At 43.5% G+C, this 14,822-nt stretch overlaps 1 protein-coding gene and 1 long non-coding RNA gene across 2 annotated transcripts; both read left to right on the top strand.

Annotated features, from left to right (window-relative positions):
* The first annotated feature begins 3,916 nt into the window (after positions 1-3,916).
* On the top strand, positions 3,917-4,420 carry LOC133907423 (uncharacterized). The gene is made up of 3 exons (XR_009907962.1): positions 3,917-3,938; positions 4,023-4,210; positions 4,300-4,420. It is a non-coding gene; the product is annotated as an uncharacterized LOC133907423 (long non-coding RNA).
* An 812-nt stretch (positions 4,421-5,232) lies between these two features.
* On the top strand, positions 5,233-8,567 carry LOC133907129 (calcium uniporter protein 2, mitochondrial-like). The gene is made up of 2 exons (XM_062349167.1): positions 5,233-5,961; positions 7,932-8,567. The coding sequence occupies exons 1-2, from the start codon at positions 5,401-5,403 to the stop codon at positions 8,433-8,435; spliced, it is 1,065 nt and encodes a 354-aa protein (XP_062205151.1). The 5' UTR covers positions 5,233-5,400; the 3' UTR covers positions 8,436-8,567.
* The last annotated feature ends 6,255 nt before the right edge of the window (positions 8,568-14,822 follow it).

Genomic DNA, 14,822 nt, shown 5'->3' with positions numbered 1-14,822 from the left:
CTACCAGGTGTATAAGCTTTTTATCAACAAGAACATGCAGCTAGAGACTCACAAGTACAAATATCGGGGAAATCCCCAAAATCAATTTGAACAAAGTAACTTTGCAAGAATATAAAGGAGATAAAGAATTTATCTCGAAGTTCGGCCACTCAACAAAAAACTGCCTATGTCTCCGTTGAGGAGCTCACAAAAAGCCGGATCTTTTTCAACCCTATCCTCTTCTAGCGACCACAAAGATCAAGCTAGGGATTCTTACTTAACTTGATGGTGGATTACAAATTTTCCGTGGCACTTCACAAATCTTGAATGCTCTACGGGCAACGTCTTGCCATCTAGGAGCACGAAGCTCCAAGAGTATAATATTGCAAATCGAAAGCTTGACGATGATTCGAATGCTCAAAAATTTTCTTTTGCTCTACGGCTCTTAATCTCACTCACCAAACCCTAAATCTCAAATCTAACAAGAAACAAGGCTCTAGATGGAGTTTGGGAGGGCTCTTCAATGTTTTGGAGGTGTTTGTCCACAAGTAGCTCAGCAAAAGCAGCAGCATTCAATTGGAGGGGAGAAGAGGTATTTATACCCTTCCCTTAAAAACTAGCCGTTACTGTGCTGGTTGACTTTTATCGGAGTATCTGGACTTGTCCGGAGACTCCGGCCAGCATAGACTTGAGCACAGAATGCTGTCAGAAACTAGCCGTTACAGCAAAATTTGAACTGACCCGGAGACTCCGACCTTAAATATTTAAGCCCAAACCAAAAGGCTCTAGCGGAGTCTTACTCGGAGACTCCAGCTGAAACAACAGATCCCGGAGTATCCGATATCACTCGGAGACTCCGACATAAAAACATTTTAAGGATTAACCGAGACTCTCTAGCGGAGTCTCACCCGGAGACTCCGGCCAAAAATGGCAGACCTCGGAGTATCCGGTACCACCCGGAGACTCTGATATTAAAATATTTTAAAGATTAACCGAGACTCTTTGGCGGAGTCTCACCCGGAGACTCCGCCCAAAAATGCTAGACCCTGGAGACTCCGGACTCAGGCAACTCAACCCTTCTTCCCGGTGTCCGTGGGTGATTGTGTCTCCCATCTTTTGGTTCTAAAAAGACACTTTGAGCATTGAGACACCAACAAGACTATCAAATGAATCCCCATTGATAGTACAACATTTCTAAACTCAAATTCAAAAGATAAAATTAATTAAAAACTATTGAGCGATTACAATCTGCTTCTCTTTTCTTTTCGAGGGATGCCATCGTCCATTAAATTCACCAATGAAACTAAATTCTGTTCATAATCTCAATAAACTATTAGTCCCTTAATCATTTATCATTAATCATTAAAACCCACTTAAGAACCTAAGATGCACTTTCAGACGTGACGCAGCACGCAACTGCTGCAGGGATGCACTGCGATAGGACCAGTCAATAGTGGCATGCTTATCTACGAGCTGCAAGCGTCGAGCACAAGCGGACACCGCCGTGGCTGTGGCGTCGTGCTTGTTTGCGGCAGAGTGCCTCTGTGAGCGGAGGCAGGACTAGCAGCACCATCCAAGTAGCCAACCTTGACGGCCCGACCAGCGACCAGGTGCACTCGGCACTTCGGTTAACCCAATAAAAGATTCAATCAACAGGATACTAATAGCAGTAAGCATGTTATAGTAACATGTAAAGACTCCATATCAGCTAACAAAACACATGATCTCTGTCACTTCTACATCTATAGCTGGGCAGCTGCCATCTTCCATTCATATATGCCAAATTTCTACCTCATATTAGCTTATACACATTTTGCATTTTTTTTTTCTTCGGGGTATACAGCTGTGATAGCCCTACTTATGATAGCGCTGCGTGGTGATGATGTCTTTGAAGATATGAGCTGTAGGTACTGAAGGTACCTAAACAGGTGAGATGATTTGACCTCCAATTTGGCAATTCCTCCTTCTCTAATCCTCAATTTCCCTTGGTATATGCTAGGCAAAAGGTGAGATTTGTGTATTTTTGCAATGTCGATTGTAGAACCTTGAAGAATGAAGAAGAAAATAATTGAAAACTTTATGAGAAAGTTTGAATTCCTATTCTACGAATCCTAGATCCGTCACTGCTTGTTAGCCTTAGATATGCCTACTGTGAAAGATGTCTGGCTTTTCCGTTCGAAGATGGAACTGCAGGTAAATATATTCCTGATAGATCAAATAAGGTTGCGCAGTCCTCTTCCATTCGATCTTATGTATGCCAAGAATGGTATCTATCGAATCGATGCAGATATATGCACTGGGCACATAAAAGAATCGATTCGGACAACTACAGATGAAAATAGAGGCCAGTAATTTTGCGAGAACACATAGGAGGAATTATGTATCCTCCAATTATATTTTTTTTAAAGAAGAGAGCGCATAATTCGGGTTCGAAGAAATACAAAATTATGCTTGGTTCTTAAAAAGGAGAAAAACTTACGAGTCAGTATTCCTTAGAACTTTTTTCCCCTTCATCATGAAGCAGTGTGACTTGGACGTCTCCTCATTTCCAGCGTCAGGGAAGAAGGAACCTAGCTAATTTATCGCAAACTATTCTTCACACCTCATTTCGTGTTGGTGATCCAATCCAAAGCCGGTGTTAGTGCTAATTTAAAACCAAAGATTTCTATAGAACTCTCTCTCTATATATATATATATACACACACTACTTAAAAAATAGGTATTGGTCATTGTTCCAAGATAAGTAGGATGTACTGCCCTCCACATGTCAAGTCCTATTTACTTCTAAACTTTGCTGATATTTACCTGCTTATGCCACTGCACCAAAATTCCATCCTAGCCGCATCCGCACATCACTCAAGAAGCCTATCGCTCCCTTCCCTTCTCTCCCGATGGCAATTCTAGGGTTTGGATTGGACGGGGTTTTTGTCCACTATGTATTAGCACTACAGTGATTGGCCTCTCCCCACCCTTACCGCCTCCACTCCCCCTCCCCCTCCCCGCCAGGAGCTCTTCCTCGAGCGCCTACACGTCCGCCACCTCAAGGACGCCTCCCCCGAAGCCAACGTGGGAGAAAGGGAGGGGTGGGGAGTGGAGATCGCAGAACCTGCAGTAGTAGGGGAGGAGGGCTAAGGCTGCTGAGAGCTTTGAGGAGCTGGGGCTCGGGAGGAGGTGATGGCCGTGCTGGGGAAGATGGGCATGTCCAAGCCCATCGAGATCCAGTGCATCGATGTGCCCGCTATGCTGGTTGGCACTAGCGTCGTGCTTGGCTCATACACCGACTCTGGGAAGACGCTGGCCTACTTGTTCCTACTTGTTCAGGTAATTTCTTTTTAATGGTTTGTAAGCCAGCGTGCCATTGTAAAAACTGTGGCGGAAAGAGCAAATTGCATTGCATTACTTGTTATCGTGGTACATTTCGTTCCATTAGGAAGGAAAATAATTCACTTGATGAATTAGACGTGGAGTCACCGTTGTGGGCTCATGATTTTGGTAAAACGATGGTGCACGATTCATGTAAGTGATTACGTGGTTCATTCCGTAACATTGCTAGAAGGGTCCTGTTTTGAGTGCAACGATTTCCTGGTGGCTACTTGCTACTGTACCATCTAGGCTACTGAAGAGAGAAAAAAACTATATCACTCATGTGACTCATCTTGTCTAAACCTAGACGCTATTCATTTTTCTTCTTTTATGATCTTTGAAGAAGTTCCCAATGACAGCTTCATTACACCATGGTATGTAACTTGCCTTCCCCAGATGTTATGCCTATGAGTCAGGATACATCTGACAAAAAGGATCAGTAATCCATCGAAATAAAGGGATCGAAATCTTGATACTTTTTTTATTCTGTAGCTACTTCGGCGTGATGAAGCAATGTTGGGTATGTCAATGAAGCCAAGACGGCCAAGAGCAGTAGTACTCTGCCCCACGACTCCACGAGAGAGCTAACCGAGTAGGTTGGCAATTATTTCAATTTTTGTTTGGAACAATGATGTTATCTGGGTTGTTCCTGTAGTTCATGCCAATTGATCAAATTACAGGTCTATCGTGTTGCAAAATCCATTAGCCATCACGAGCGTTTCCGGTCAACAATGGTTAGTGGAGGCACCCGTCTAAGACCCTAGGAAGATTCTTTCAACATGCCTGTTGACATGGTTGTTGGTACTCTGGAAGGCTTCTTGATCATATCAAGGATGGTAACATGGTTTACCGTGATATTAAGTATCGAGTATGTTATTGAGTTTGCGCTACAGAAGCTTAGCATTTTTACTGTTCTTCTAATAGTCTCATTTTGAATTTGTTGTTCTGCATTTGCAGGTTCTGGATGAAGCAGATACAATGTTTGATCAAGGATTTGGACCAGACATACGGAAAATTCATTGCTCCATTCAAGAATCATGCTGCAAAGCCTGACGATCAGGGGTTCCAAACTATACTCCATTAGTTACCGCTACCATGATGAAGGTTTTATGCTCATCAATCATTGCTTCCTAAAATAATATTATCATATGTAAATTTTCGATTCCCGTTATAACATATGAGTATGAGTATATATATACATTTATTTCAGTTTATATTATCATGTATCACAACTTCTTTTTCTTTTGCCACGTGTATTACCAAATGCATTTTGTCATGAGCTCAACAACCTTACGTTGAGACTTTCAAACGAAACATGACATTCACATGATAAAATTTCCCAAACGCCTGACCATAAGCTACTAGCACCAAATACATCGCCGAAACGTCTCTCCAAAACAAAGTACGTCTCCGACCACGCACTCGCGATACACGTGTTATGAACCTTGACATTTCTGGAACGTGCTAACACGCCATGAACGGTAATAATAGCATGCATTTAAACGCACTCAATGGACCCTTTTTACCGCTCCTAAAACTATTTCAATTTCGTTTAAATTTTTTTCGTTCACGGTGAAATTTTGATCCCTGCTTACCATTGCAAATTAGTACCACCCGAAATCCAAAATATATGTAAACTTTAGAATACGCGTAGTAAATAAAACTCTCTATTTAAAAAAGAATAATTCTTTTCTAAAAATATATTGATGAAATATATGTTTAGTAGAAAGTATTTATGCCCAAAACGTTAGGTAAATCGAGATCGCTCTTAATTGGAGGGCAGGAACAAGATTTCGTGTTGATCCGAGAAGTCCCGAACCGGAACGCGACCGGACCGGGTAACGTTCGCGCCGTGTCCTTGTCACCGTCGCGTGGGCGAGCCGTCCCGGCGCAGAGCAGCAGACGAAAACGCGGCGCGGCGGTATAAATAGCCTCCGCGCCCTCCTCCACAAATCCACCCGAGCTTGATTGATTAGAGCCCCGTACACCTGCTCCCGTCGAATCGGAGCTTACAGAGCTGCGAGAGAGACCCGTTAAGCAGCAGCAGCAGCAGCAGCAATGGCGGCCGTGCTGAGGAGAGCGGTGGCGCAGCCCTGCGCGGCGTCGTCGTTGCCAGTGTACGGGCTCCGGCGGTTCCTGCAGGAGCAGCCGGCGTTCCGGCCCGCGGTGCCGCCCGACCGCTTCATGCCCCTGGCCGACCGGATCCGAGACCTCGGGGTCGGGTTCGCGTACCCGCGGATCAACCTCGACGGCCTCGTGCCGCCCGACCGCTTCATGCCCCTTGCCGACCGGATCCGGAACCTCGGCGTCGGGTTCGCGTTCCCGCGGATCAACCTCGACGGCCTCGTGCCGCCCGCATCACCGCCGGCGACGGCTGCGCCGGCACCGGCGGCGAGCCTGACGGTGGAGGAGGCGCGGAAGGTGCTGCGCGCCACGCAGATGGAGGCGGCGCGCGCGCGGCTGCGGGCGTCCGGCGCCGCCGCCGTGCCGTACGCTGAGTACCTGCGCCTCTGCTGCGACGCCGCTGGGGCGGACGTGGGACCCTCCGTCGCGCGCGCGCTCGACGAGTCCGGATCCGTCATCGTGCTCGGCAAGACCGTCTTCCTCAGGCCCGAGATGGTACGATCCTCCCCTCCAGTTCGAATCCATCAACTTAATGATGCTTGCTTGATGCGTCTCCTCCAAATTTATTTTTTTCTTGTCTAGTTTTGCTTTGCAGTTAAGATGTCTTGAGAAACACACGTTGGTTTCTTCTCTCTTGCTGTTAATTTCTTTCCGGGTGACCGGGTAGAGATTTGATCTGAAAATCACAGAGATCTGATGAGCCTTTTCGCGTGTTTTTTCTATGTTTCCCAACAGGAAAAGATTGAAAGAAAGGGCGGTGTTCTAAAACGATAGTAAGAGATGTTGACACCCAAAGTTTGGGGATTTTTTCTCCGCTCCAAGATGGGAGTTTCTTTTCTTCTCTCAAACCAGAAGAAGAAAAAACTAATTTTAACCCCTGTGTCTAAATCTGAGAGGGGAAGTGAAAAAAAAAACTAATTTTGAATCTTGGTCTCCGATGAATGAACATGAGGAGAATTCACCTGGCCCTCTTTCAGGGCACCCAAAAATAAATTTTGTAAAAGAAAACTACGCATATTGTTCTCTCCACCGGGTCCAGGACACGTTATACAGATTGGCTGGTGTCTAGGCCGCGTGAAGAGAATAGTTGCTCCATAATTTTGTGAATTCACATCAATAGCAATGACCCGTTATTTGAGCACATGCTTCAAATTTTAATATTTTCTTTGGTAAATATATAATACTGTAGTTTTCGTTGAATTTTCTACCAGACAATTTACAGTGCAGAAACGCCATTTGTATTGCATTTATTAGATTTAAATGTAAGGTAGCATCATATGCCCCATCGCATGCCAGTGGTGGAGGATTCAGGATTGAGTAGATGCATCTTTCAACTAGTGATGTCAAAATTAGTTACATACTGAAAAGTTGCAGTTAGCTAGTACAGATATATCATATATGCACGATAACTTTTTTTCTGGTTGATTTGGCCTTTCTGGTAATCGTGACACTGGCCTATCATGTGGTGTCCTTGTCACTAGTTTATTGTAGGGTCAAATTTCTTGCAAGTTTATTTCGTTTTTATTTAACGTATGAGAGTCGCCTTAAATTAGAGAGTAGACAACAAGAGGTGAATTATTTTATTTTTTATTATATGTGGTAGAAAATCATCTTCCATGTAAAGTAAAAGAACTAGGAGGATTCTATTTTTACATCAAATAATTACCATAGCTTCTCTTTTTTGTTCTTACTGATTGAGATTCTGATGTACTTATTAGTTACTCGTACCACTAGCTTTGGTGGATATAGAAGCTCATGACAAAAAAAAACTCTGTTTTTTTCCCTTGCTGAATACATTGCGTCCCTATCCATTTGAATAACATGAGACTAATCGAGGGCTAACAAATTATGACTAATCTACTTTTCTCATGTTATGGGTGACCTAAACAAAGTTTGGTGAACACTCACATGGCATGTGATCTGGATTACTTTTACTCTTCTTTTTATCTTGATCTAGCTGTGGTTGGTGGCTACAGCCAAGTAATTTGGCAATTTGCCCCATGGTAGTGGTGGTGGTGGGGCATTCCAAAGATAATTTTGAAAAATCTTTTACATGTTTTAGTCTTGTAACTGCATTTTTCCCCTACATGCTCCAGTCTTGTGACTGCATTTTTTTTCTACATGCTCCAGTCTTGTAACTGCATTTTTTTTCCTACATGCTCCAGTCTTGTAAAGTGCATCATTTGTGAGTCCAAAGCAGAGCTTAGGCGTATCCAGGATATGTATTCCAATTAAACAATCTTATCCTGCACAAGCCAACCTCTGTCGGCATGAGCATTGTTTTCTTGAAGCAATCCCTACAATTCTGTCCTAAGAACTTACATTGTTTTGAAAGTTCAGTCATTTTACATTCATTTGGTCTTCATGGATGCAGCATTGCACTTTCTTTGATGGATCTCCCTTGAAAAGAAGAGCAGCCAAGTAAATTGTGGGAATGTTTTTGTTCTGTTTCTTCACAACTGCAGGTCGTCAAGGCAATCGAGAAGGCTATACCCGTCCAGCAAACGGTACCCGTCGCCGAGAACGACCCGGCAAGGGAAGAGCTGAAGGCCATGGAGGCACAGAAGGTGGACATCGACCGCGCCGCTGCCTCCCAGGTGCGCCGGGAGCTGTGGTGCGGGCTGGCGTACCTGGTGGTCCAGACGGCCGGCTTCATGAGGCTCACGTTCTGGGAGCTGTCGTGGGACGTGATGGAACCCATCTGCTTCTACGTGACGTCCATGTACTTCATGGCCGGCTACGCCTTCTTCCTCCGGACCAAGAAGGAGCCGTCGTTCGAGGGCTTCTTCGAGAGCCGGTTCGCTGCCAAGCAGAAGCGCCTGATGCAGGCCCGGGATTTTGACCTCCGCCGGTACGACGAGCTCCGGCGAGCCTGCGGTCTACTGCCGGCGCTCCGGGCCCAGAGCCCCTGCGCGACATCGCCGTCGCAGGAGAGCGGCTTTTGCCGTTCTTACTGCCATTGTCATTGATCTGTTCGTTTCATTTTTTTCATGCCCATTTTGTGGGGATGATTCATGTACCGTTCTGATGCGCGGATGCAAAGCATACTCATTGAAGAGATGACGAGCCGGATTTAATCCTGGAGCTAAGATCTGTTCTGATCGCGTGCAACTTGGGTAGAAAAGAGATGACGGCAGATTTTGATGTCGTAGGTTATAATAAAATGATTTATGTTATTATTTTCTGTTTAAAATAGACACCAGATGGTTTACTCAAAGACTTTCAGCGCACTTATAGCTTTAGCTTTATAAAATTTTAAAGCTAAAAATATCCTTTAAAAATTTTAAGCTGTAACTCTGATAAATAGGGACTGAAATCTTTAACTTCACGTCGCTATTATTAACATGTAAGACCGGATGTCCACACGATATCAGGGGATCTCCATCCGATAAATAGGCCCAGGCAACAGTTGGTGCGTGACCTGGAAATACATTTGCTCGGTGGTGCGGGGTGAGGTACGACGTGCACAGTGTACATCCAACTATTGCTCCGGCAAGTAGCGGTCAACAAAAAAAATCTTTAATGAAATCCTAAAGGACGGTGCATACCAACTCATCAGCTTTAGTTTTACCTAAATCAAACCAGCGATTTGATTCTCGCTGAAAGATCTTATTTAGCAAAACTTTAGCTTTCAGCTTCATATCAGATTTTAAAATTATAGACTATAATAAAGTAGTTTAAGTCATTATTTTTAGTCTAAAATAAAAATAAAATGACTCACTCAACTTAAATATCTTCTGTGTATCCACGGCTCAGCTTCACGAATTTCTAAAACTAGAAATATCTAGTTTTAAGAATTCTTAAAGAAAAGCTTTGCAAAACAGACTACTGTATATTATAAATTATTTTGTTTCTTAGCTACCCAGGGAAAATCAATATAAAACTCAGCGATTGTGACCTTGGTGGACTTGCCACTACTTGATGTAATTCCAAACGTCCACATGAACGACATGATGTTTCCCAGCTACCCCACTCTCTCTCCACTTGGGTTTCTCTCATGCCAATTCCAATAGGCACTGTATCAAGTGCTACAGGAATATATGCCAATCAAAGACTGATCATAACCGCTCCAACAAAGTCAGCTTCCAGTGCTATAGTGATGCGGCGAGCCCTCGGGGAGGAGAGACGAGCGGCAAATTTGCCAGAGGAAATGCTTGATCGCAACATTGCGTGGGGCCCACTTGGCAATGGCTCGATGCTCCCGCGAGTTCACGGAATCAGTCGTGGTAGAGGTGGAGGTGGTGGCGTGGATCAACGGTGGCTCACACAGATTCGAGGAGGGGTGCTGGGGTAGAGGGAGGGGGCGTAACAGCGGAGGGAGAGAGGAGAGCATGGAAGGTGGAGGAGGGTGGGGGGGGGGGGGTTTGGTGCGCGCAAAAGGTGGAGGAGGATGTGGGGGTGCTCACCGTGGCGTCGATCGGCCGAAAGGAGCACCAAGGAGGTGGCGTGTCAAGCGACCATGAGCACCGCCAGACTTAGGGTCGGGGTGGGAGGGAGGTAGAGCGCGGCGAGGGTGTAAGAGAGAGGACTAGCGAGGCATAGCAGAAGAGGGAGGCGGCGGCAAGGTCTAGGGCGCTAGATCTAGTCGTGGCGGAGGAGGAAGGCGGTGGAGGGGAATGGTGGGCCAGAGGGGAGGAGGGAGGTGACGGCGAGGTAGGGACGGGGCGGCGACAGAGGGGATCGTTAGGCTAGAGCGGAGGAGGGAGTCGAGGATGAGACAACAATTATAGGAAATGTGCGACGTGCGTGAGGACGGGGGTAGTTATAGGAGAGAGAAGATAGAGAGTGCGTATATAGTATTTGTTGAAAATGGTTGGAAAATGTAGTGTTGTAATAGTGATAGTGGATATTGTAATAGTGAGAAAATATTTAGTGCAAACAAATAAATGGATGTAATCGTGCAAATAGTGAATGTCGTCCGACTAATCCCCATTCAAAGGTTTCGATTGATTCTATCATTTCACCCGTGGAAAGATTGATTTGTAAAAAATCCTATTGTGAGTACAAAATAACTCATTTATCATAGGATGGTAAGATCAATATTAGTCTTCAATGGAAAAACGAATAATATTCACTGTTTACTTATCTGCACAGGTTCTCTAGTTTGCACTAGCAAGATTTCCCCGGAAGAGGCAAGCAAGAATACGGCCGTCAGCATTAAAGATGCCACCTCGCCTCACTTGTCCTCTTCGGCTGACCGTTTGGCCCACGCCACTCCCCGGACGGCTGGTGGGACTGACGCCTTTTCCCCGAGGCGTTCGCTCCACTCACTCATCAGCTGTCACGAACTCGTTTCCTGCTCCTCGAAAGGTTGTGCGGCACTATTACTAGTGCCCCTTGATGGAAACCCAGCCGCGCGTTTGTCATTTGCGACGCTTGGCACGGCACTGGCTGTGCTCGCGTTCCGTGCGAGGAAAGGCGACCCGCCGAACCTCCCAAAGATGACGGGCTCCCAGCCCACCACCGTCCCATGGCGTGAGTTCGTAGCTGCGGCTCCAGAGGAGCCGCTCGGCGCCGGGCCCAGGGCTGGCTCTGGAGGGGAGGGGCAAGTGGGATGGTCACCTCGGGCCTCAAAATTCAGGGCCCCTTCCATGTGCATGGGTGTTGGCCTTTAGCTAGTCCAAGAGAAGCATTCTTTCGTAGTAGGTTAGACGGTTAGTATTTGCGTCAGGTAATCTCATTACGAGCCTGGGAGCCAGGGACACAAGGACTTAACTCCTCGTCTTCTCAAGATGGCGGGACTCAAGGACAGGAAGCCAAGTTGACAGAGAGTCATGACGCTACCAAAGACACTATCACGCTAAATCTCCCGAACAACTGGTCTACCACTACTGTCAAGATAAGAAAATTCTCACACACGAACATGTTCTTGATCGAATGTTCGATGCAAGCAAACATGATTATTTCATTCTCATTCGTTATTTTGTTTACGTGGAGATGTCGAGCTTCTCTTCTAGGTCGCACCTCGTCGCACGGAGGGCGGCGATCTTGTTCGTGTGTTGATTTAGAAATAATTTTTTAATGCACCAAATATTATCTTTACGATTTATTCCGTGCGGCGATCTCGTTCGTGTGGTGATTTAGAAATAATTTTTAATATACCAAATATTATCTTTACAATTTATATATTAATTAATTTTTTGATGTTTCAATTCAATAGAGGACGTTTTTAGTTTCGTCGAGGGCCATAAAATCTTAGGATCGGCCTCGTGCTCGCGCGATGTACGTGCTGGGGGAGAGGTCACCGTAATAGCTGTTTGGGAACTAAGAGGATAAAAATCCCGAAAAACAAAAATGGTCTAAAAAATTGAAGAAAAATCGATAATATAATAAACTCTTTACACATCTATCTCAGACATCTAAGATCATGAAAACAAGCACAAAGAACATGACATTAATAGCCTGTTACCTACAGTTAATGCTTTTTTATAAGATCAGAGTAGCACACAGAGATAAAAGATTTGTTGGTTTAGCATGTTCAGTGTCTAATAGCCCATACAGAATTTGACATCGAACATAATTCCAGTCCCCAGATTCCTCACAAGATTGCTTTTGTTGGTTTAGCATGTTCAGTTGAATTATTTAGTAATTCGTTTTTGCAAAACTGGTTTTTAGAAGACCTTTGTATAAATTGCAGTCACCATTGAAGATTTACTTTAGTTTGGTAAGCAGAGGACTAAAATGATGCTGCAAAAACTGCTTCTGCTTTCTGCATATGTGAAGGTAAAATTGTTCCTTCTCAAGGGGAATCTCAGTTTTGTGAATTTATTTTGTACATTGAGTCTGATGTTTAGTTGTAAAAAGGACAAATGAAGCAGATGTTGAAGTGGTTTTTGGACATTTCAGATTAACTTATAGCTATTGATCTCAGAGAGAGTCTGATTTAAAATATCTTGCTACGAATCAAATATTTTCATTTTTTAAATTGACAAAGGCAGTTAATCTTTTGTCATCCATTGCCATATGAGTTATCCAATCTTTTAGCAACAGTCAATCAACTTTGGATGAAATCTTGATATAATGATATCTAAGATAACTACACTCCAACCATAACAACAAGCAAAGTCAGCAATGGGAAAATGTAATAAAAAATCTGATCTGATATCTGGATTCATATACATACTAGGAGATCATAGTATCTGGTTTTCTATCTCAACATCTGTTCAGGTCAGTGTAGAATGTTTGTGATTGTAGCCCACTAAGATGGTGCCACATCAACACTACAGTTCCTGTATGTTGTTCGAATAATGTGAAAATTGCTCTGTAGTTGTTTTCCTGCATCGCCGTTACAGGCTAGCCTTGCCTGAACAGCATTATGAGCTAATTAGTTTTTTTCTATATAAAATGCTTTATTCACATATATTTATCAACAATTTGTTTGTGCTACCTCTGCAGACTTTATATTTGTTACCTGTTGAATTAATTCATCGTAGCATATAGGAAGAACCGGCCAGGTGTTTTTTTTTTCTCAAATACACGGGAGAGTTACATATTATTATATTAAGAAGAAGATAAGAGATAAAAAAAAACAACAACAACAACATCTAAACAGGCACACACAACCCAAACACGCACAGGGCCAAACTCACACTCCAAAAACTAACAGGCCCACAAGACTAAACTCACAAAACACAACAAAAAACAAGACACGACAGAACTGATCAAGACAACAGCAACCTGAGACCCTTGGCTCCTGCAGAACACCACAGATTGGCCTCGTCTAAGATCAAGGACAGGACTGCAAGTAAAAACCCCCGATGCCTCGGCTGTCCAAATGTGAGCATCAGCAACATCAGGCTGCAAGTGAACTTCAGCGATGATGTCCCAAAGCTGAATAAATTTGATGAGAGCCATAACTGACAAAGCCCCCTTGATATCATGGACCCAACAATTCTGATACATAGCTCGATCAACTGTACGATGGTTAGAGGAGCGCTTAGAAACCAAGGCAACCACATGAGGGGGCAAGGTCAGCCAAAGACCTCCCCTGCAACCACCGATCCTGCCAGGTGCTTTAAACGATCATGAAGCCAAATGAATAAGAAAATTATGCTGTTTTTTCCAAAACTGAAGGCACTATTGTGATGCACCACTGTTCCTCAAACTTGAAGGGAGACAGAATATTTGCATCAGATGAAAACTGCTGGTCAAGAAAGAGAATCAACAGAGAGGCCTGGCTACTTGGCAGACACATTTCTCTTCTTCTTATCCAACTATAATGCAGACAAGAGAGACATATTTGAATGAAGAAGTGTGAAATGTTGTACTGTAATTAGGCCCCAAAGGAAAATCTTTCATTGTATAGTTCATCAGAGTAAATATATTTTTATAGATATTGTCAAAGGAAAAACTTGGCTTAAACGGTTCCTCAAAGTAAGAATACTATTCGATTTCAGTAGCACCTAAAGTTGAAGTGCACAAGCATATAATAAAATTTGTTAGTACTCACCATGAGTGCTTCATCATGAAACGGTAGTGAATATTTCTTGTTTAAAGATTTTTTTAGATTAAACATATGATTAAAAAAGAAGCATTGGCCCCATCAGACTAACATATGGTTGAAAAAAAACATTGTCTCCATTACAACTATCTCAAGACTGTTACAGCAACTTAGCTACGACATGCATTGAAATGCATCGTATTTCTGAATGTATTCCTTTGAGCAACATAGGTACACAGCAAACATGACACATCCCGTTCGTTGGAGACCTCATAACAACACATTAGACTGCTAACCAATAAGTGGTGACGAACTGACGACAAGCGGCAATAGGGGCGCCCATTCTTCTAGTGCGTATGCTATAAACTTCCACATGTAGTCTATCCTTTTATTTCCCCTTTTTTTATGCAAGGCAACTATCATACACGCTTGCCATGCAACTAGTATTTTTTTTTTTAAAGTGCTAGGGCACTTCATAAATATGATCTTAATTACTTTCTCAACTTCATATGTTGATGTTGCGTGGATGGTCTGAACTTAGGAAGTGTTGAATCAGATTGTACACTCACAGTTACGTGTATGCATATTTACATTATTGTATTGTATAGATGAAAGTATAAGTAGATATGCAACATTATATAGTTAAGGGATGGATACTTTATTATTATACTATTATAACACTGCCTTGTTTTGTACAATGTTTGCGCCTTTGTTTTCTTCTCAATTCAAAAAATGATTTTACTTAATTAGAATAGACGCTTAGAATAGTCGCCAACTCATGATTATCCACAATCCTCTCCAAAGCATTGTACATGCAAACTCGACATATATTGTATCAATCTTCCCACATCAAATAGAGGAAACTAACTTTTATTTTGATGGATGGTGGGGGGGTCACGTTTATTAGACTTACCTG

The sequence above is a fragment of the Phragmites australis genome, chromosome 24 (assembly GCF_958298935.1).
Source record: "Phragmites australis chromosome 24, lpPhrAust1.1, whole genome shotgun sequence".
NCBI classification, from domain to species: Eukaryota; Viridiplantae; Streptophyta; class Magnoliopsida; order Poales; family Poaceae; genus Phragmites; species Phragmites australis.
The sequence above is the reverse complement of the archived record's forward strand: the minus strand, read 5'-3'. Positions and strand labels throughout refer to the sequence as shown.

Excerpts from the sequence above, each read along its gene's own strand:
- LOC133907129 (XM_062349167.1), top strand. The coding sequence starts at position 5,401 with ATGGCGGCCGTGCTGAGGAGAGCGGTGGCGCAGCCCTGCGCGGCGTCG. Across the intron at positions 5,962-7,931 it reads TCTTCCTCAGGCCCGAGATG|GTCGTCAAGGCAATCGAGAA; the intron begins GTACGATCCTCC and ends TCACAACTGCAG.